At 34.2% G+C, this 25467-nt stretch overlaps 1 protein-coding gene across 1 annotated transcript; it reads left to right on the forward strand.

Moving 5' to 3' along the window:
- The first annotated feature begins 1014 nt into the window (after positions 1-1014).
- On the forward strand, positions 1015-22982 carry LOC138305681 (fibrinogen-like protein A). The gene is made up of 6 exons (XM_069245971.1): positions 1015-1150; positions 17933-18196; positions 20431-20552; positions 21393-21489; positions 21740-21904; positions 22723-22982. Exons 1-6 carry the CDS (start codon positions 1015-1017, stop codon positions 22980-22982), a joined length of 1044 nt encoding a protein of 347 aa, XP_069102072.1.
- The last annotated feature ends 2485 nt before the right edge of the window (positions 22983-25467 follow it).

A 25467-nucleotide genomic window follows, 5' to 3' on the forward strand; every position in this document is an offset into this window, starting at 1 on the left:
CAACACATCACACACAAGCAAGTTCCTGACATGCTTCACAGAATAATTCCAGTTCTTTCTCTTTGTGTTAAATGCATGTTTTCTGGCCTTTCATACGGACAGCTATTTTAGCTGCAGCCATTGTGTTATAAATTTAAAATGTAATTTGTGATATAAACAGTTACCTAGTACATTGTATAGCTATGGAAGATTTCCATTCTCCTTATCGAACTGTAGAATCCCAAGCTACATCGATAAGATTAGAGTCATATATTCACTCTTATCTATATTTTACCTCGGTTGAATTATGAGAGATAAGCTTGAGGCAAACTTCTCACTTGTTCGTCAGTGTGATTGCGTCTGCGTTATGCAGCGTAACCTTTAGATCGCTATTTAAATGAGTCAAGTTTGAAGCAGTATTGTGTGATAGATGCGTACACCCATCCGCTTGTTGCAAATATTGATATACTGTGGTTTGTTTATATGACCATAAATACCCCTCTGTGCAATTTTTAATGTATATCATGAGGTCATATTACATGTGTAGAGACAACCCGTGAACACGAGATTCGTACCTTCAAGGTATGTTTTCAGTCGGTCTGCTGTTTACACAACGTCATATAAATAACAATATATAGACATCTTACTTGGTAACAAATGAACGCAGCGCTCAGGTTAAAGCCTTTCATGATTTAAGGTAGACCGTCCCTTCAGGTTTCCTCTGAAGAATTTCGTTTACATTTGTATATTTTAACTTTTAGGTATACACTGATCACAAAAAGCACATAAAATCAGTTGTCATCTGGTTAATTTTCTTATTGTGTAAAAGATATAATATTCGTGTTCCATATGTCATTAAAAACTGTTAGTTTTGTGCTAAAATCATCTTCATGATATTCGTGTTTTTTCCTTTCCAGTCGAGTGCAGGTTTGCAATACAAGGTAAGAATGACTTTTGTAAGTTTTAGTCATCTGTCATCATACTTCTTTCTGAAGAATATTAAAATTTTGAGGCGGCAGTTGTCAAGTGGTTTAGATGTCTCGACATATGACCACAAGCTCTCCACCTCTGGTTCGCCAGTTCGATTCCTTAGCGCGGCAGTTGCCATGTACTGACCGCTGGTCGGTGATTGTTCTCCGGGTACTCCGGCTTTCCTCCATCATCAAACCTGGTATGTCCTTACATGACCCTGGCTGTTCATAGGACGTTAAAATAATTTAAGCAAACAAATTATTGTAATTTTAGGAGCCTGTCTTATACATGTACTTTTGATTCTGCTACCACATTGGCATATCTCCTGTTTGATTAATCGTCCTGGTCCTGAATATTCTTCGTCCGTCCAGGGCGGAAATGTATGGGGAGGGATTACAGTATCGTTACATATTGACTAGGAACACAAAAGCCGGCAGTTCAAAAAAAATCATAATCCGGGTGGTTTAGGCTAAGATAGAAGATATCCGGATTGTCGAGGGTTCATTTTATACTGATATCTGATTTATTATCGTTTATTTGGTAGTATTGTAAACAAAAGGCTGACTGTATACCAGCTCAGAATGGTTAGCGTACCCATGTCTTATCTACTTGTTTAAACACAGGTGGAAATAAATAACGGGTTATCTAGATTATCTAGGGTCATAATTACAAACCATGGCTTAAATACGTACCCACGATGCCCCTACCGTATATTGATATTACAGTATAACATATTTATAACTAAACCGGCAGTCAACGTGTGCTGTTTTCCATTGATATGTGTTATTTTTTCCAAAGAATGCTTTTAAACTGGCAGTAATTCGATGCATTTGTATATCATTATGTATGTATCACAAATGTAAAAATATCTAAGTAAGCCATCATTGGCTTGACACGTCTTAAATTTGTTTAAAACATTTTGTTTGCATGTGTTTATTACACCAACACCTACATTACAATTCATGTATCGTTATGTTTAGAATACACCAACATTTTTATTACATATTATTCCAACTAAAAACACCTTATCATCACTACTCGATAAGAAACCGAAAAAATGTATGTGTACTCCATATGAGTTATATCTTGTATGTAAATAAACGTTTAAAAATTAAGGTAATTCAAACGAGAAACTGTACATACTCAATTCAAAAGAAGGTTCTATTTGTCTGTCGTAACATCCTATCAACAGCCAGGGCTTATACCACTTATAGATGGTGAAGAAAAGCCGTCGTCAGAAGTAGTCGGGGGAAAACCAAAAATAGTGGTAACAAAAGTATAGTTATATATATTGGCGTTAATCGGTTTCGCGAATTTTGTTGCTATTACTGGTAAACAATTTTACATTCAAAATATTCACGAAGCCTTTAATTCGCGATTTAATAAGGTTTATATTTTGTTATTAATTTCAATTCAATTATTCAAAAAACATTCGAATTCGTGTTAAAGCTATTTCTCGAAAAATATACCAAAAATATGTATCCTAAAAAATGAAGTGGTTCTAATTTGCTTTTTAAGTATTTTATTTATTGTTCACAGGTTAATTCGACCGACATAGACACAACTAGATCAACAATTCGGGAATTCTAACGTTCAGAAATACGTATAAGATAGTTCAAAAATGTGAAACAAATCATTCTGGGTAAAGTATAACGTGACACTATCCAAATTGGAAGCTACCCAAAATGGAACACTTTTATAATATGTGACACGGAATTGTCCGTTTACAATCAAAACTACCAATAACTGTCCTGAACAAAAATTAAGGTGCTGAAAAGTAACTGTGACAAATATTAGATGTCATTTTGTTCCAGTGGTTTATTATCTGTATTAAAAAAACGAAAATAATGAAATTGTGAAAAAATCCGAGAAGCGACGCCGTGCAACAACCCTAAAAACACCATATATTTTAAAACAAGAAAAAGAAATGCACAATGGGATATTTTTGACAGATATGTGACTTAAATAAACTAAAAAATATTAAAACTTTCTTTAAATGAATTCAAACATTTTTTGTGATATCTATACCTTTTTTATCAAACTATATTTAGGAGGTGTTTCATTTTGGGTACTCGAAACCGCTGAAACACGATGCTAAACCGGGCTTTCTTCAAGCTTTCAATTTCAAAATATATATACTGCTGGCAAGTAAACAAATCATGAAATTAAAACTGAAGGCATCTATTTATGGAAAGTTAAGAGAAAAATCTGGATTCATGTCCACGTTAGAAATTTTTCACAATTATCTTCAAAAATGTGTTCCAAATTTGGGTTAGAACGAATTTACGTACACGGTCTACTATACTATACTATTTTACATCATTATCTGTCTAAAGGTCTTTTGAGCTACAATATTGCAGCTAGGTAAAGACCACTACACAATACCTCAAAGCAAGGGATATCTTCTGTTCAAACGCTCTTCAGTCTGTTACGCCGAGGGAAATAAATTTTAAAACCAAATGGAGGTATTCAATGACGTTGCTTTAGTTGGAAAAAAAATGTCCATGCATCTCTTTAAACAAGAATTAAATCAATATGAAATTATTTTCATAGATTAACACGATTTATACTTGCTATAGGCAGATACTGCACGCCTTGGTGAAAATCCTATTTTTGTCATACCTACAAGTGTAATGCTGGCTGGTCTACTGCAATACACTCATGCCGCCTGAAGCTGTGTTACATGGTTATCCCTGCAGTATATATTTTTTTTCTGAAACCAGGCTGGTTTAACACAAATAGATGCAATTAACGGTATCTGTGTTAAGAATATCAAGTACTTTTCATTTATGTAATTGACTTATTTAAAAAGGAGGGAATCACAGTAAAAATTGCAACAAAACTTCGAGGTATGAGAGAAAAATACTCTTCCATATGTAGATATAACGGATTATAAGACTCTTTCATACGTGGATATGAAGGATAAGAGGGTCACAAAATGTTGTGATCCCGATGGTAGAATATCCCTACTCAAGTATCCTTCATATCCACGTATGAAAGAGTATTTTTCTCTCATACCTCGACGGTTTTTTTTTGCAATTTTACTTCCATTAATTTTCGCCATTTTGAAACAAATTCGAAAAAAACGCGACTGCAAGTCAAATTTCCATACATAAAAAATGAGTGATATATTCAACGCAGATCCCTTTATTTGTATCATTTAAAGTAGATCCAACTTAATTTCTAAAAGAAATTGTTAAAATTGTGCCTAGAAAATTGTAATTTTGTCGACCCTGTGACGTCACGAGGCTGTATTGCATGGATAGCCATGAAATACAGCTTCAGGCGACATGAGTGTATTGCCCTGGACCAGCCAGTATTACACGTGCAGGTAGGAGTGGTTTTACAACATTTTGTGACATCCAGGTAGAATATCGCTTTCCTCCGTATCAAAATACGAACCATACAAGTCCAGCACAAGCGTAGCTCCATGGCCTTCTAAATTCGACGACGATACAAATATTAATATATATATAGGTATCATTGAAAAACATTTTAATCTGGAAATCCCAAATAGGATGATTTCTTCAATATATATATATATTTAAAGTTAAAATATTATCGCGTCTGTCGAAGTTCCCTGAAATAAAAAAGTATGCTTTTTTCAAGTGTTTCAATTAATGATACATTTGGAACAATGCATATCTAACTTGATTACCTAATAAAACATGATCGTTTTATTTGGAACTGAAATAATGGAAACGACAACCATAATTGTCAAGGTAGTAGTAATGAAAACGGATAAAGCAACCTGTAATCTGAAATACCAATACAATTATAATAGAAGATGTGTCCTTTGATATTTATGACAAGGATAGATTGGCCAGTTATATGATAAATAGATGTATCATGATAAGTTTCTATGTTGGTCTACTGTATTTAAGTAGGTTAACAAAGGAATGCATAACCCCCCTTAATGCCGCCCAAATGACCCCATCTCGATCAATACCCAAAGCCATAGGCCTTCTTACGTCCAAGTGTAGGATTCTATGGGCATCACCGCTACCACTTAGAATGAGGAAGTTCTCACGATCTCCTATAATGATATTCCCTAGTCCGTCATACAATAAGCATTCAGGGTTAAATGGTTCTAATTGTTTGATTGTCTTGTACGTGCCGGGAATAATACATCTGTAAATAAATAATTCCTGGAAATCAGTATCCATGACTATAACTTGTTTGCTTCCATCCACACCGTCAAGTTTGATACTGTGATCAATTACAACGACATTATTCGTGAAAGGACATTATGTGATCCTGTATGTGGAACAAATCAATGGCTTACCAGTTTCCGTACTCTCAGTGGTTAGCACTAGTTGGCCTTCATGTGTATATTTCAAGATTCTTTTTTGACATGCCCACAAGTATATGTCTATTCGCACTGACACTTATACAGGTGGGCGTGCTATTTGTTCTGAATTTTTCAGGAAAATGAATCCGTGGATCTATTTCACATTTGGTGTCATATACTTCTAGGAGAGATCCTTTTTGAAGTGCTAATTTGCAGTCCCGTATCTGTAACGTGAGATGATGTTCATATATTTCAAGATCTTGTTTGTATTTTTGTATGAGCTTGGCATTATCCTCTTTCATTTTCTGATAAACACATATAGTGCCTGCCGTGATTTTATCAAGGTTTTGTTTCAACGTTTCAGTTTGGTTCCTTAGTTGTTTTGAGAGTTTATCAAAGTATTGTTCGTTGTCGTCAAGAAGAGCATCCGAAGAGACGATTCATATCCCAATTTCTAATTCATGTTGTTCTGTTGTATGAATAAATTGTCTAATTTCGTGCTTTTTTAATCAATAATTTCACTAAGCTGACAAAGCAAATGTCCCGTATGAATCGACGAAACACATATAGAACACACAAGTTCCTGACATTTTTCACAATATAATTCAAGTTGTCTCCCTTTGTGGTGCACACAAGTTGTTTGACCATTCAAACGGACAGGAATTTTAGTTGTTGCCATTGTTGTTAAAATATTGTTGAAATGTCGCTGGTATCATTTATATCGTGTTTTTTCGTTCGTGTTATCCAATGTGAACACACGGTACATCCAACTACTACTGCATAGATATTTATGATTAACGTTTTCTTATCATAATAATGGAACGATTTCTAACTGGATTATGCATCCACACAGATCCAAAGAATCTTTGCACTACGTATTATGATAGGTCCAATGTTATGAGCCATACACTAGGATCTACCTACCAATTTAAACAAATGTCAGCCTGTACCAATAAATTTGGTCATACATGTCTGTTTACTTTTGAAATATTTATTATTCTCCTAGTCATTTACATATGCCGTAAATTATGTCTAATGCAACTTGAATGTTTAACGGGATATTTACAGTGGTCTACGGTCACGTGAAACTATGGACAAGCTCCACTAAAGGTCTAAACATTTTATAATATTAAAACATAAATGTGACAATTATTTAAATATATTATTTATTATATATATTTATTTGCATTTTTTTGTGTTTTTTCACATGTACCCGGGGCTTAGAATCTACATTGAGGATGGTTATGATATGACGTGAAATGAAGGACAAGTCGAACCATTTCGAATTATCAAGGGTAAAACAGGGACACAATTTACCCGTTTGATCCTTTTTTGACAAAACTAAATCATAAAAAAGTTTATTTTTTATTATTATACATTGATACTAGAATAAATTAGAAGCAAAAGACTAACTTACAAATATAAATGCATTAACAACATAATCTCAGATTTATAACGAAAATGATTCAAGTACTAATTTGTTTATTTAGGCTGAAGATTCAGCAACAATATTGGCATTAAATATTTAAATGACTTACTGATTTGATTTAATATTGTACACGTTTATTTTTCGTGCCACTATAGATAAGAAAGTCCTGGAGATTAATCCCAAACTGAAATGGAAGGATGGGTCAGTCTAGAATCGAAGATATCCGGATTGTCAAGGGTTCATTTTACACTGATATTTGATTTGGTATTATTTTAGTTTATTTTTCGTGCCACTTTAGATATGGAAGTCCGGGTGATAAAATAACCCCACCATAAAATGGAAATGTAGATCCATCTGTTTTGATGTTTCTTGTGTTCTCTGTTTAATGTTATTGCTAGACAGGTTTATAACATATATAAAACGAAATATCGACATTTCTTCGATTAATCACACGAAAATATTTGTATCATTTTCAATTTATCAAATAAGATTTGTCTATATTTCATTGGTAGTATTGTGAACAAAACGACTGACTGTATACATACACATAATGTGTAGAATGACTCATGTCTTATCTACCTCAGTAAAACCAGGTGTAAGTCTGTAAGTTATAAATTATCTTTTATTAAGACGGTTATCTTGGGTTATGTTTACAAACCTCACTTAAAAAATGTCCACGACTCTCCAACCGTATATTTTACAATATAACTCGTCTTAACCTGAAGTTACCATTTGTTCGGTTTATACAGGTGTCCTGTTTAGAGAGGTAAGCTATGATGACGCAGCTCCTGATCGACGGACGGGAGATTTCTTACAGATGGTCGTCGTTACAGCTACAATTCCGTTATTTTATCCGTTACCACCCTCCATGTCTAGATATTCATTGAAAATATATTTCAATGGCTCATATCTCTGACGCTAAGTTATCAAAATTGGTGAAGATTAATGTAAACGTGGTTATTTTAGAAAAGACATATATGAAAAAAAATATTATTCATTAGATTAAAGGTATCTCAATACGGTGGTTTCAATACCGAAACTATTCTTTTACATTTAGCGCTCTACATGTTTTAGTGCTTCAAATATAAATTTAAATACGCATAAGTAAGTACGTTTTCAGATATCAGTGATATATAAGATTTTACAACATTAAACACTTGAATCTGAAATATATGAGTTTGTTTATATGATGAAAGGTTTTCACTTGTGAGGCGCATACATTCCATCGAAAGAAGGATGTATAGATATTATAATTTATAGTGGTGTAAACAGCATGCTGACTTCATATTTACTGATAATGTTGGAACCTTGTGATCACGAATTGTCCTATCTACCTATATACACCAACAATAGGTGTCCTCGTGATATACATAATATACTGCACAGAAGAATATTTGGGGTCAAATAAACAGACCACAATGTTAACATTGTAACTGCATAGTACCTTGATGTTGCTATTAAGCCTAAAGCATGCTATTTTCCAATATTAACATTGGCAGTTAGGCTCTGGCGTACTAACATCATAATCAAAGTTCAGGAGTCACCAAAACACTGGGTTTAAGTCAGTGCGAGTATTCACTGAAAACATGTTAAATATTCTTAAAATTGATTAATATGAAAATATATTCTAATTATTACATTTGAAATGGATTTAAGTGTTGGTATATTTGGTTTATCAATATAACTATTTTATCTACTGCTATTGTTTAGTCGGTTGTCCATGACGACGTACCGGAAGCCAGCGGCTCCAAGTATTTAGCATCAAATCATAAACTCTTCCATTGACTGATATTTTTCTCTATGCAGACTATTTTAATGTTTATTTTTATCTATAATTTAAACGATAATGACTATTTCAAATGTAAATATAAGCATTGGTTGTCATTCTTTTGACGTGCGCACCACTGGATATGCTAGGACACCCAATGTATTTTATACACCAATGCATATCAAATATATGACAATCAATGCAAAGTATATGTCTGCATGCTTCAAACATGACAGTAAAGTGGTGTGTATTATGCAAGTAACAGTTCCCAAAGCCTTTCTAAACGGTCAACTCAGACGGCCAAAAGTGAGGTGGTGTCAAGGAAGACGTTAGGAAGAAAAGAAAACATCAAACCCCAAAGGTCGCCTTCTATAATTATACAATGGGCAAAAAAGGTATAATTAAAACATTAAAACACCGAAACCAGCGAAATCTAAGATATTGTCTTAATGTAAATTACAAAATACCAATCTACATGTAATAACTAATAAAACAAAGCAATTTTATCATTCAGTAACCGATTTGAAAATTATATTAATAAACTTATTAATTAAACATTAATTATAAGAGGTAATTACTTTATCATATCAAGAATTATGTTCAATGACGATGTGAAATATATGTACATAAAAAATTATCGAATTGCATAAAGAATGATGATTTTATAGCAAGAATATCAAATAAGGATTGAAATATATCAATGTTGCAGTTTGTCAACCATCTTGTCCGCCATCTTGAATATTTCGAATTCCCCAATGATGCCGCGGTGGCATCATCCAGTTTCTGATGGAGGACATGTTAAAGAACATTTCTCTGCCAAAACATTTTATGCGAACTATTTTTTTAGGTTAGGTGGAAAATCACCATTTGGCACCTGGACTATCGGGTAAAGACTGCAGATTGACAACCTAATCGGTGTCCCCAGTAAACTATTTCCTTTCGAGCTAGAAAATTTTGATTTTGAAGTAAAATGAAATAACGTTAATCATGTAAACATAATTTGTTTTACATTAAAACATATTTTTATAAAGTTATCCTACGCCATGTTTATATTTCGAGACTGTGACAGATATAAATATTTTGTTGTAATTCTTTATTTACATCCCATAATTCCCTTTACCCTTTAACCATAATTAATTATAAAGCACCTCACTGTCGACAGAGTAGAAAACGCCTATGTAGAGATTCCTGTAGGGTAACAACGGCAGTGAAATCAATATCTTTCAAACAAATATGAGGTATGCTGCATGTGAAAACGATAGGTGAAATGTAAAAAAAAGATAACCTTATCCCAGGTTTTCTTTTAGATGTAGTGTCTTATATTTTACATTGATAACTGCAAGCATATACACAGCAGGAGATACTTTATATCGAGATGTGTTGGGTTTTAAACGTGTTGGGTTTTAAACTTGAGACCCGGAGATATACTTATATCGCATGTACATCCATTGGCATCATTTGCACTGGCATCACAAAGGGAAACAATTGGAATTGAATTGTGAAAAATGTAAGGAACCAGGGTGCGCATAATGCGTAACGTCTCTGCACAAAGGACATTTGTTTTGTGATCTCAGTGAAATCACTCTACAGAAAAAAGAGAAGATAAAAAACTTTATTGATAAAATGGAGAAAAATGTACTTCAGGACATCGGGAATTACATCGCATCTGCTAATACTCTTCTTAAAGAAAATGACAAAACATTTGATGATCTCTCAAAAGATTTGAAAGCGCAAACTGAACGCTTGAAAGAGGACCTTGACACACTTACAGCAGATACGCTCTCACTCTATCAGTATATGAAAGAGGACAATACCAAACTGATAAAGAAATACAAACAGGACCTGGAGTTGCATGAATAACAAATGAAACATAAAATGCAGGAATGTAAGAAAGTGCTTCAGCAGGCCTCTCCTCTTGAAACATAGGACACCGAATGTGAAGTAGATTCCCGGTTACATCTCCCTTTGAAACCTGTTATGTACTTCCAGCTTCATACCAAACATATATCCCCATAAACACCTGGAACTAGCCCTGGGCTCATCTGACGACTCAGGACAAATGCCAACATTGAAAGTAACGATCAATTAGTGCTTTATCACACGAACAGGGGCAACAGCAGTTAGGTGGTACGAGTAAGAAAGCAGTGACCAAGACCAAACTACTGACGGAGATCAGAGTGGTGGAGGAGTTGAAGTCTCCATGTGACATTAGTTGTATATGTCCCACCTCTGATGACCAGGTCTGGACGAATAGTGAAGACGGTAAAACGTTGACTCTCCCGGACGTAAAGGGTAATGTGATACAACTCGGAGATCTAACACAAGACTGGGATCAATGACATCAGTCTATCGCCTACAATACACACACTGTGGGCCTGTGGTATAGACAACAACATCCTAGAGCTGGTGTCAGGACGACTTGCACAGAGATTCTAAGTATGGTAGCATATTTCTGTGTATTTTCGTGTTATTTAAGGTCGAGTTATGTAACGTTACTTTGCCGAAATAATTATATCGACCAGTCGAGTTATACCATGACTTGTTGAAATATTTATGTCGGCAAGTCGATTTGCATTATGGAAAGTCGACTTATATCCTGGAAAATTGACTTATTACGACGAGATCCACGATAGTCAGTCGCGATAGTGTAACTCGACTTTCCAATATGAATATGTGGATTTGTCGTGTTAAAACTCATCTTAACAAGTCATGTTATAACTCGACTTGTCGACATAACTATCTGTTCAAAGTCGAATTACCGTAATTCGATCTAAGCTAACTCGATGACAGAAATATGCCACCATAGTGTGACATTTACATGTTTCAAACGCTTTTTGGGATCAATCGATGTGTTTTCTAAACTTCACACATCATAATAGTTGGCGATATTAACATTAATCTGTTAACTGTCGGCAAATTCACATTAATCTACGATTGTATCCACCTCTTTTCATTTAAGGAATGCAATTGATAGACCGACACGTGTAGCGCGCACGCCATGTACACTACCTGACCCTCTTTTACTGTCTGACATCTGTACCTCTAACATTTCTGACGTAATCGATACTGACCACAGGGCGACGACTGTAGGATTTAAAGGTACGTTTCGCCCAATGAAATATAAAGTTTACGAAATTGAAATTTATCCTGTGCATAGATATAATCTTCAGATCATTTTCGATGCATACAGCGAACGATATGGGTGGTCAGTTGCCTATAGCTTGTCCAGGAAAATACTCCTATAAAAATAGAGCGAAGTCAAGCTTTACATAGAACATGACGTATTTTTTTCCAAAACTAGGCCGCATCAACAAACGGAAGAGTGCAACAAAATGTCAGATATAAGTGACAGTCTTGCCACGGCATGTTTAGTAAAAAAAAACCCAACAAATCGAAGTACGATGGATTGATTATACTGTCATATAATCTATAACACTTCAAGTTACTTGCATACGCTCGCTAGCTTAGTATATCAAACATATATGTAGTTAGTCTATCGCTGTATGTGCTCTGGCATATGTGTTGAAATTAACTCACTACGTGCAACACAACAGAATCCGGGCGAGTTCCACTTGAGATGTTGCTTCTGTTTCTTCTATTGCTACATTGCCATCTCTGAGTTTCATTACCTAGAGATACCCTAGGGTGCTACCGATTCCATTCTAATTTCCTACTCGTTGATACTGATTCTGATACATTTTTTTTCTCACACGCTTTCGTTCAGCCATTTTGTTTACTTTTAGTGCGTAACAATGGGCATGCGCGAAACTTCGACAACACAATCCATCGCAGCTTTATTTGCATACAATTCTGTCATCCTGACGATCGTAATAAATCAAGGATTTCCTTCAATTTTGTATTCAAGACACATTTTTTCAATCCCATATGCATTAAGAAATTAAATTGAGGTATTTTTAATATATTTTTTCATCTTTTCGTCCGTTTATCGGATTTTACAAAAGAAAATTAATTGCTTGGGCGAGACCTACCTTTAACTTAGGGACAGGTATTACCAAAACATATGAACAAAAATGTTATAATCAGGAAATTATAGAATCAAAAAAAGGAACAGACCAGACTGACTGGATAGACATTTTTTCTCTTAACGATATGTGTAAATAACATATTTCTAGATTTAGCTATGGAGTGCATACAAACTAAAACCATAGGTATTCAGCGGAATAACTAACTATGGTTCAAGTCTGACTTTTCACGAGAATTACGAAAACGAGATAGACTATCAAAAATATATAGACTACATCTCACAACGTTAAATTCATTTGACTAACTTTCGGAAACAACATAATCATGTAAACAATTTTAAAAGGCGGGCCAAAGTTTATTCACAGGTTATTAAAAACCTCTGACACTATAATTAGTGTATGGATGTCAAGCGGAACAGCTGTGAAGCCTTTTTTATATCAGATCGACAGGAGATAATTATTGGTAATCCCTTTGTGTTAGCTCCCTTAAAGTGTTAGAACCAAATCACCTTCCACGTAATGACGAATTTAAAGTTTTATTAACTGTCATATTCCCCAAGACACTTGAAATACATCCTATACATGTGCATACATTTGCAGAATTTGATTATAAATAGAACCTGTAAAATGAGTACAGAGTAATAAAAGCAGAAGAAGATTTTATCACGCTTTCTTGAAATCAATTTCACATACACAATTAATGAATAGGTGTATTGTTTAATGGGACAATGGCGGTAATATTTCTCTAAATCATACAAAGATTAAATTGGATACATTAAAAAATGTATGTTTTAAAATAATAACATAACGGGAGAGCGTCTCGATTGCACTTTCTGCACCAGCAATTGAACATGCTACCACTTCTATTGTAGACCTCTGATTGCCTACAACCATATTGGTTATCTCGGGAAAAAACCTGAAAGTTGTTATTTTTATGTCTAAGCTAATATTATTATTTATTACGCTATTAGCTTATAGTATTACTTGCATATGCTTACAATATTGGCATCCATCTTGAAAAATACCAGAAATTTGTTTATTCTACAATGTATCTCAACCTGATCACATATCTTATATAAGTTACTACTTGCATGTCAAGTTTCGTGCTTTTACAAAAAAGCATGATGTTTTATTTTTGCTGCTCTACAAATTTATGTAATTGTGTGGAAGAAACACATATGAGAAACACATGCAGAAACTTAACACCATCGTTGAAGAGGATCTTCAACTGAAGAAATGTTTTTGTTTATGAAGAAAGTCACGTTCGCAGGGCACAAAGTATCGGAGGAAAGTGACTCTAGATAAGAAAGATTAGGCCGACCCCTACTCGGCCAGAACAAGTGCGCCGATTCGAGAGTTTTGAAGAAATGTTACCGCCGATTCATGCAAAGAAAATCATTAATCTAACATAACCTATAATAGCAACTAGATAGGAAAGGGAAGGAGTGAGCCTGGACTTTCTGGTCTGTATCTGGTGGGTGAAGGTAATTTCCTCATGGCTGCTGCATTCTCATTTCTTTATTATTATACTTTTTGAAAAAAACAAAATTACTATCTATAATCTCATTAATAATATATGATATATTGTCATGACTTATGAAACATATACTTTCAAATGCTTTCAAATACTCTTTCGTGTCATTTGTATATATACATTTTGTTACCAGGGAGAGAACTTACATAGGCACTGCCTGTTGTTCGATCCTATTTCAACTTGTTTGAAATAAAATTTTGTTGAAATGAAATGAGAGGGAAGGACAGGAATCCACGCGTATGCCAAAATAATATGGGAAAGGGTAAAGTTAATTATGCAGGCAATGCTGCCATTTGGAAGTTCGCCATCTACACCTTGACCCATTTAAAGTAAACCCAAGGAAATACCATTACCTAAGATGGTGGCCTGTCAACCATCTTGTTACTGTTTCAGTGGTAGCTAACGTCAACTATACAAATCCAAGACGGCGGCCCGTTGTCCATTTTGTCTGCGTTTCAGGTAACCTAATGTTTCTTACTGTGCGTTATTAAGAACATTGAAACGTTTGACTTCTTTTGTAGTTCAGAATGAAAGTAATTAAAACTAGATTTGATCGCGATCAAATAGTCCAGTAAAAATACGAAAAATAGAGGCCTAACCTCCAAATAATTGCAACAGAATTTGTTTTCTGCTTTTTGGGTTGGAGGATCTTAGTATTTTACCATGAAAAAAAGTCGCCAAAAATCATATGTTCGGAAAGTCGTTTTTTCAACACCCGAAAAATAAGAAAATATATAGAAATTACACTTTTGACCACTTTTAAAGTACAATATCTGCTATTTTTGCAATACTTGAAATATGAAATCGGGTATATAGTAAGACAAACTTTATGTTAGTACAAATAAGTTGAAATGATACAATAATTTCAGTCAATCCAAGAAATAAAGAAGGATGAAAACGGCTCAAAACCTATTGAATTTAGCTAGCATTACCGTTTTTGTTCTTTTTAGATCCAAACCTTTATACAATCTTACCCTGAACTCTATCAGTTTATGTTTTATGCCTTAAAGAATTACATTTTCTTTGATATTAATGCATGATCGATAATACATAAGCTAAAAAACCTAAATATTAACATGTCAAGTTGACAGATCGTGCCAATTTGAAGTGTTTTTATACATGTACATAGATTTTTGGCAAAACACCCATTTTGGAAGTAAATATTTCGGAAAATAAAAAAGCAAATGCTTCCAAATATGTTACATCATTTTTTTTATATTTTTTACTTGTTATTTTGAGATCATTTGTTGTAAAAACGGTATAAATATGCGCATCTTATTTAGAAGTAAAAACTTCCTATCACGTTAATTTGGTTGAATACCAAAATACATTTATGTATGTCGAAGTCCATAAATCTGCAATACAAAAATCTTAATTTTTCGAATATGCTTTATTCGTTTGTCATAAAATTTTGCCAGTAAATAAATCAGAACTGTGATGATTTTCAGCTATAAAATTGAACTTGAACTTTTATGTTATTCCTTTATCTCATTGAAAATTATATAACTCCCTTCCGGTTCCATTATGGAAAAATGAAAAACTGACCTATGCAAATATTTGATCAAAAAGAAACTTCAATCTAACTTTATAAAGAGCGCTCCATTATGGTGGTAATATCTGCCAAAGGATTTTTTGACATTTTGACATTTCAACTTAAGGACTTAGCCAATTAGAGAAGTTTAGTCAAATTGGCACTAAATGAGGATTTGATCGACCTCACGTCTTTTATGTTTGGGGATATCTTGATATAGTAGTCTCTTTTAGATGAGTATAGCCTACATATAATCTGAATTAATAACTATCTAAACACTTGAGACGGTACTTACTGAATAATTCTTGAATGAAAATGACATATAACTCAATTTGGACTTCAAAATATCATTGGAAAAGTCCAAAAGACCAACTTTGAGCAACCATGTTATCTCAGGTAGTGAAAGTAAAATGTTTTACTTTTAAAGCCTTTAATCAACAAGTTTTATTTAAAAAGATTCCACCAAAATGAGTATCGATGGCATTGTTGATAATAACAATTTTTTTTCTTAACAACCAACAAAAGCATATTTGGCTGTTACAAGGACATAATTATGCAATTTTCATGCTGTCATACTTTTTCCCTGTGTTGATTTCAACTTGTGTTTTAGGCAATCTGTGCTGTCCTTATAACGTTCTTGCCATACATTAATTTTCTAGTATCTCATGATAACCATGCAAGTTTATATTTGGCTTCAAATTTGGCAAATTATGCAAATATCCCATTTTTTCTGATTGAAATAAAGAACGACCGACATAAATGACGATTATAAGATTTTTAAAAACTTAGTAGTCCTTTATCCCAGCACACCGACAGACTCAATATCAGATCTCTAGGTCATTTTGTCATTAAGAAAAAGTCGTTTAAATATTTTTTTCAGTCTATTTGACCCCTATGACCTTGAATGAAGATCAAGGTCATTTATTTGAACCAATATGGTAGCCCATCATGCAAGCGTGCAACAGGTCCAATATCAGATCTCTAGGAATCTTGGTTATTAAGAAGTCGTTTAAGGAGTTTAGCCTATTCGACACCCGTGACATTGAATGAAGGTCAAGGTCATTCATTTGAACCAACATGATAGACCTTCATCTCGGCGTGCCACAAGCCCAATATCATGTCTCTAGGCTTTTTGGTTATTAAGAGGAAGTTGTATGAAGGATTTTACTTATTTGACCCCTGTGACTTTGAAAGTAGGTCAAGCTCTTGACCTTGACATAATCTCTGATAACATGTCATGAAAATATCACGCGCTATGTCAGGATCTACCTGAATACCGAAACATGGACGACGTACTGCGGTTATGAAGTTATGAACGTTTAAATTTCGTTCAAACAAAGAAGTTTTTTACTTCTGCAACCTTGACCTTGAATGTTATCGTACAAAATCGTACGCACGTTTCAAGAGGTTGTGTAGTACATAAGGTGTCCAAAGTTGAGCGTCGTACCTTGTTCCGTTTTTTTTTTTTTTGAAAAAGTGTTAAGAAGGTTTTGTGGAAATAATAAGAATAATAGTTTAACAAACATAGTAGTCCATCGTCCAAGCGTGCAACAGGTCCAATATCAGGTCTCTAGGAATCTTGGTTATTAACACGTCGTTTAAGGTATCCAAAGTTGAACGTCGTGCCTTGGTCCGTGGTAAGAAGTTTTTATGGAAATAATAACAATAAGGAGAAGAAAAAAAAACAGAACAAAAAGTGAATGGAAATCCCTAATAAGAATTGCACCCCCCAAAAAAAAAAAAAAAAATAGCTGCACTATCCCCTATTTGGAAAGAGATACTGATTGCGCAAGCCGAAAAAGTAACACAAAGTACTTCAATAAAACAAATATTATATACAATCAAATATCAGTTATTGTCTAAATGAGAAATATTGTTTAGGATCTGTCGGCGATGGCGCATATTTAAACATCTGGTTGTTCTAAAGTCATTCAGTACTCCCACACGAGGGTATTGTTAATCTGATTAGCATGGCAGCTTTCATGTAAAATGAATTTGAAGAGTCACACACGGATGGTTTTCAGAGCGCTTCATTAACGACTCTCTGATTGGTGTATTCTATTAGACTTTGAAAACGTGTGAAAATTTACTCGATCGATATTGCGCATGCAGAAATATAGATTATACAAGTTATTTCCTTAACTTAGAAACATATTTCTTCTATCAGACTCGAAAGGAATATCCAGAGAAAAACAGACGTGATTGCATCAGTAAACCGTTTTGTACCTGTATTGGGTTGGAGGATTCGGCGTGGATCTTCCGATGCTTTATTACTTGATTAACTGAATAGCTGATATAAAATAGTAGATTTGTTAAAATAGGGAACTATGATGTAGTTTGCAGATATCGCTTCAGGTTTTTGTTTTTACTTTGTATTCGGATTTCTTCGCATACAATTATCAAACATGAATGTGTACATGGTACTGATGTGCTTTTGGTATACAGCTTACTCAACAATAACATATTCATCGTTCAAACGCGTACACAATGTGTCCCTCTCCGACTACGAAGGCTATGTGTTGGCAGTTGAGAAAAAAGTGCACAACACTGTGATCGAGTGTTCATCTAAATGTCAGACGGACTGTCTGTCATATTCCTACAACAAGGAAACAAAAGTGTGTAAGACGTATACCAAAGCAATGTGTGATGGTCACAATGTGAACCTGTCCTCAGCTACGGAGTATACAAAGATGACAGACGAAGCCGCTAGTAAGTACATGCATATTTCAACCGAAGTGTTTGTTTCATTTAAGGATGTACACCTCTGAGAAGTCAAAAGTTTCTTGTATTAAGCTTTTTTTCTCATATAGATTTTTGGAAATAGGAGTTCATACCATACAAGAAAATGGAAGAAAAAACATATATCGGTGTGATTGTTTTTGAGCAATTGTCACTCAAAGATACCAAGTTGACAAAATCTTTTTGGGATTCTGGCCGTTTTGACCATATACACAAGAGTTAAAAGCCATCATTTCCTATTGAGATGTTTGATATGTATGGATGTTTGAAGAATTTATTTTCCTGTAGTCGTCTTTAAAAATATACAAGTTTTGATTAATAAGACTCATATTATTTCTCAGAACAACAACATATGCTACCCCTACCCCTTAATTTTGAGCTACAAAATACACCATTTTCAGCCAATTTTGCCAAATTTAACCCTTTATAGAAACCGTTGTGGTATTAAACTTTTGTTAATATTTTGCATATCAATAGGGAATGGGTTGTTCTTTCTAAATTAGGCAGAAAAATGGGGGGTCAGTGTGCTTACTTTTTCGCCTCATTTGAATATGTGTTATTTTTCAGTATTTTAGAGTAAAAAATAAAAGTGCTAAAATTACCATTCAATGTAAAAATAAAGTGACAAAAGCGTATCACTTCACGCAATAATGCTCAATATTTTAATAACCACGAACCTAGTAAAGATTAACAGCAAAAATTAGCTCGATACAGCTAAAAATGCTGGTGCAGTGATGATTTAAGTAAAAACAATTTCAGTAAAAAATGGTTAAACTATGGCTCTACTCAAAGAGGAAAAAGACACAATTTCAAAATGGCCGCCAAATGGGCCATTTCTTAAAATCCCTGTATAAAAAAATCTACTGAAAATAGAAATGTAATTTTTTGACAAAATTTGCATCTGGCAACTTGCTACAGATATTGATAAAATATATTTGAAAATCTCATAACTTCTTTGACCTTTGTCGAAACGAGACTTCAACGGGACTGAAACCTCAGAAGAATACATCCTTAACAGTTATTATTCCAAACGATTACCATTTTTCGATAACCAATCTATGATAAATCATGTCTAAAATTTAGTTTTGACAGTAGGCTACTGTCAATTTGTTAAAGGAAAATATGGCATAAATGTATTGTTCTACAATGCTTATGAAACATATAACATAAAATATTGACAAATTCCACGTCAATGTTTAGTATTTTAATTGATACAGTTGTGATTATAAATCGTTGATCAATACGATTAAGCAGATACAATATGTACGCTGTATCCATACCCGAGCCAAAGTCACGCACGTTAAGCAAATGAACTAAATAACCACTGTTGAGGTGATAAAATGATTTTAAGGCAAGAGGATTTACCTAATAATGTAAACACACTACTGTCAGAGCGATTTGAACAGTTCTAGATAAAAGTTGCATTACTCTACGAGCAAGGGACAGGGTTCGGCATACAAGATGTTCGACCACAATTTGTAATGGCGGACAGCGAGCGAGTTAGAACATTTCACACGCATTTCACCACCATGGGCTTTTCTGGCATATCACAGTAAAACCGACTAATCTAATTTCCATTAAAACTGTTTTTTTCCGATATATGTACAAAATTAAATGGTCTCTTCGACTGAATTGTCCCTTTAAATGACGCAAAGGGAAATAATTTTACGTTGATGTTTTAACACAAATAATTTACTTTGGTAACTCCTATAATAGTTTTTTTTTTATGAATAACTCAGTTATTTCACATTTTATACAAACCTATCAAATGGCAAAAAATAGTATAACAAGTCACATATGGACAGCATTTCAATGCAAATTTTATTTAAAAATGTCAAAATTTATTACTGTTCACCTTATGTCATCATTTCCGTATTCTTTACGTATGATTTGGTAATTGAAATAAAGCATGTGCATTGCAGCTAGCATGGAATGAGATACCTTCTAGAAAATGTAGAACATTGATTAGAAGTATGACTGAACGTTTGCAGGCAGTAATTATAATAAGAGCACGTGGAGGATATACAAAATACTAACAGAATTACAAGATTACAAGACTTGTATTATCATGGAAACTTAATACAACGATTATATTGAAATTATTTTGTTTGTTTTAATATGATTTATAAAATATGCATACGTAACAGAATTTTTTGAGGGCAGTGTATAATATTAACATTATGTCATCAATATTTCCTGTATAGGTCTCACTAGTTGTAGTAAGTTGTGTCCTGCCAATTCCTCCGGCGTTTACCGAGTGACCTTGACCCCGGGCCGGAATGACGATGTTTACTGTGACATGGACACAGACGGAGGGCCTTGGACTGTAAGTATTACAATTCTGTAATAGTTTCATAAAGTATGGCTGATTTCAACATAGGAAATTGACATTTAAATACATTTGATGAAGGTTACAACTATCAAACTATGAACATTTCCTAATGTTATTTATTCTACAAGTAATGAGTTTACCAATATGGAGTGGTGGACCAGTTTCCGAAATAGGGTTTTTATTTGTCTTTCAGTCGCTTTATTTTCCATATATTGCAACAATGTAGCGTCATTCTATACGTGAATCTAGATTCAATTGTCTTCCTCTGTTCCCGGAGTTGGATACAGTCACGTCCGTTTCTATCGACAGTTATTAGTTTGGTTTATATTTATGTCTTTGTAAAAACCAGGGTCATGTAAGGAAGGCCTTCAATGTATGCCGTGTATTGCGTGTGTGAAGTTCGAGGTGTGTGTTTTGGGAGACCGGTATAGTCATGTTGTGTTTCTTTTTAGTTGAACTATTGCCTTTTTATATACTTCTATATAATAACAGCATGCCGCCGAGTACACCAAGAAACACATCCCAACCGCTGTTTTCCTTTAATTTGTTTATTTACGATAGGTCTACCTCTGACGTCTGATCCGGAAAAGACGTGGTGAGTTTTGTGCCTGCTGCATTGATATTCCGTCTTTGCATTTTAGAGAGTTAGCTCCCTTGCGGGTAGGTATCGATTGTTACGTCATTATTTTGTAAGCACAATTCACGTGGTTTTCTCCGAAACGTATGACGTTACGCTCGTAAACACATGACGTCACAATCAGTACCTACCCACAAGTGCGGATAACTCTGTTCTATGCAAATTCGGAATATATCATCTGTGAATTGATCTTCCAGGTGATACAGAACAGACAGGACGGAACTGTAGACTTTTACCGGAACTGGACGGAATATCAGACAGGATTTGGTGACTTAGACGGAGAATTCTGGGCCGGTAAGTATTATAAATGTATAGAACACGATTACCATTATCTACAGTTGATACCTTATGTTTTTGTGCAAAAAGCCAAGTAAAGATAATGATAATTTTATGTGCTTTAGATTCAAATAACAATGTTATTGTTATAAGGAATAACGTGCCGTGCGTTATGTTTTAATTATTAATCTTTTATTCATTTTTATAGTTTGATTGATTATCGGAATTATTAAATCAAAACCTGACAACTTGATAAATATTTTGTAAGGTCTGAATATGATTCACCTCCTAACCCAGAACGGTTCCATCCTTCGTATCAATTTGATGTCCTGGAAGAACGATTCAAGGTACGCCCAGTACCAGGACTTCCGTGTTGGGGATGTGTCATCGGAGTACCGACTGTCGATATCGGGATTTTCCGGGAATGTCTTCGGTATGTTTTCTGTTTGTTTGATAAGAGTTTTATTTCATTTAAAACATTTAGAAAGTATTATTATCAAGTCATTTTATAAAAAAGAACATTATAAAAGTTCATTAATGGTATGTTGGTGTGTACTAGGGAAGCGGAAACCCCAAAAATTCAAATTAGAACGTAAATATCATACATATGATATATTTGGCAATTTGGGGGGTACTAATGATATATAGGTATGTATATCTAGGAGTTAGATTAGGTAGAAAAACACTTATACAAAGACCCATTGTCGAATAAGGTGAGAAATTATATGTACCACAAAGAAGCATAATGTTGAGTTTTGATTAAATATTTTGTTTTCCCAGTAACTACAACTACATTTTTTAATGTCGGATCGGTTAGGTTTGACCTTATTTAATACTTTGAAACTATTTCCTTCACATGCGTACATACATCTAGTAGTGATGGTTTCATTGTATTATTTTAGCTTCAGTTTGTCACCGAACTGGTATAACTCAAGATCTCAAGATTGTATTTGTTACTCTCAGACACATGAAACCGTGTTACATGAGGACATAATGATATACATAGACATATACATGACAAGATGGACACAAAATGTGCAATGTATAAACATACAGAAAGTTATAATTGTATAGTGTTTAATTTAAAGTAATATCATTTCCTTTCTTAGAAAAAAATACAAATTTGTTTATATCTTTGATACTGCAAACATCAATAGACACTGTAATTTTACCGAACTGGTATAATGAAGTGCAATACAATTTTGATTGTCAGTGTAATCAATCATGTATAACCGGCTTATGTTTTGACAGCTGATGAGATGGCGTATCGTAACGGTTACAAGTTCTCTACCTACGACAATGACAATGACTCGAAGATGTCTGGTAAGTGTGCTGTACGTCATCATGGCGCCTGGTGGTACGGATCCTGTAGTGACAGTAACCTAAACGGACGGTATGTACAGGATACTGGGGATGATCTTCAGTCGATGTATTGGTATACATTCTACTCTGATCGGAGTTACGTACCTATGATGAAGTCCAGAATGATGGTGAAACATCCGGGTCTTTAACTCGAACAAAAAACGAAGCCACAATTTATTATGTATCTTTTTTATTGGTATCATTTGGCTTTCAAACCTTTGATTTTCGATCGATGTATCATTAACTTTTTCGCTCATATTTTGTATGTGGTGAACTCATTATTTTTTACCATAATGTCAGTGTTAATTCGTCTTTAAATCAGTCTTATCATTAAAAAAGTTTTATAACGAAATCACAACCTAGTTATTATTTATCAGTTTAAACCAGAAGCGTCTCCCAAATCAATGTGACAAAATATGAACATCATTACCCCGAAATCGATCTATATTACACTCTTTTATATACATATTTTTAAAAATAAGTTCGAAAAAACGCGACTGCAAATCAATTATCCATACAATAAAATTCCGTTATTTCTTCAACTTAAATGCCATTGTTTGCATTTTTTATTATAACGAAAAGAACACTAGTTTATGAAAAAATGAGTCGCCATGTAATACAGCGAAGGGCAACATGAAAAAGTTTATGCAACTGCCGTTCGCCATTTTCTCGCTTCGAGTTCAACCAAATGCCGTCGAAGCGCCCCTCCCCAAGTCAAAGGTACGCATCACCTGTGCACCCCAATTATGTTTACATTCTCCACGGTGCACTAACTTCTGCTAAAGTACTCATTTATTCGACTCATTAATTAGTTTTTGATTTAAAACAATGTCGCGTGGGTATTGAGTGGACCCTGTCAATTTACGAGTTTTGGTCACGGAAAGGAATCGAAATTATGGGTATGGAGTGTATTTTTCGCCCTCGAGAAATTAACTTTTTCCAGGGAGACAATTCTCGATGTTCCTCTCCACATATAGGGCCATAATTGTATATTATTGCGGTATACACGGATAGTATTCTCATCATAAACGGTTTCTACTCGTTTCTAATCCGTATTTACAATGATCATGACGAAACATAAACAATGAGGGGGCTTAAAGTACGTGATGCCTGAGTAATTTGTAATTATATCGGTAAAGAATGGTTCTAAAAATAGCATACTCCCAGAGGAATAAACATGTCATTCTTTTATCGTTTTTTCATCGTTCGTAATTTCTTGATTTTTTTTTCATTGGCTGTTTTTAGAACCAGAAAGGATGGGATGAATCAGCTTATTTTGAAAGAAACAAAGTGATAATTTTATTACAATAATTAATTAAACACATGTATAAACAAAGAAACAATTAGCAGATGTCTACTTTGCAAATAAAGTATATAAAAAACTTATAGCACACTAAGTAATCATTATTGCGAAATATGAATTAAGAGTCGAGAAATTCCACTCACCCAACGCAATGTTCTGTGTTTTGAGTTGCCTGCCCTTTGGGTTAGGTATCAATTATCACACATTATGTTTTTGCGAGCTTAACGTAACACCTTATAGAGAAACGGTCATGAAATAGAAACGTCACAATTTATGCATATCTACTCGCAAGTAACTCTGATAGACTAAACATATCGGTGTTTCCATTGCATTGTCTCTAAATTAAACATTTAGTTTGGCTCCACGTTGGTTTATCGACAAAGGAAATATGACACAGGGTCATGAAGAGGGTCAAAGGTCAGAACATACATTGTGGGGTCGATATTCAACTCGGGCTGAATGGATTGTATAGGTGAAGGTCATAGGAATATGGCGAGAAACAAAGACATGGATGACAGCAAAATGGCCTGGCAGCTACAGAAATGTAAAAGGAGTTTGGAGGACTTGCGGATGTGGGGAGGAGGATTAGGGGATGGGGGGATGGGGGGAGGGGTGTGTGTGTGGAGGTATCGTCACAGGAATAATATGGCATAGTTGTAGTAAGGGGATGTAGGAAGTCACAACATTGATGGAAACTTTGGAGTGAATTTCTGGGGATGGGTTGTTGTTTGATGTTACAATGTAATAGAGATAAATAACATATATTTATTGCATATAAATCAATAGAAAGTTATAACGAATTTATAAGGCACACAATACACAGTAGGGAAATTTACGTCACAAACGTGACTAAGAGAACACTTTAATGGCTCTAGTGAGGCCTACCTAACGTTACGTGTTTACCTCTATTTGTATCCTAATCAATAAGCTTATCAATTATGTAAGATTCATTTGCAGTTAATGGATTTCTTACAAAATGTGCGATTTTTTCAAATTTTCAAGGACAAATATCGTACACTCATAGATCTAACGTTGTTTTTAATAGGACGTATACATGAAAATACAGCAAATTGCCTATAAGCCCCTTTTCTAGCATATTTCAATATTCTAATATTAATTTGAAGAGAAAGAGGATATCGTTAAGACATATACTTGTGCAGCTATCTTTAGGACACGTAAATGACACTCTAACCATTAGTTACAATGTATATATAATTGTGTAAACATTATGTGTGGAAAAAATCCTGTTTAAGTGTAGGCCTTGCTTAATAAATTTCGAAAAAAAACCATAGCTGATGGAGCATCTCTCCAACTATCAACTATGGTGCCGA

The sequence above is a fragment of the Argopecten irradians genome, chromosome 13, assembly GCF_041381155.1.
Source record: "Argopecten irradians isolate NY chromosome 13, Ai_NY, whole genome shotgun sequence".
Lineage (NCBI taxonomy): Eukaryota > Metazoa > Mollusca > Bivalvia > Pectinida > Pectinidae > Argopecten > Argopecten irradians.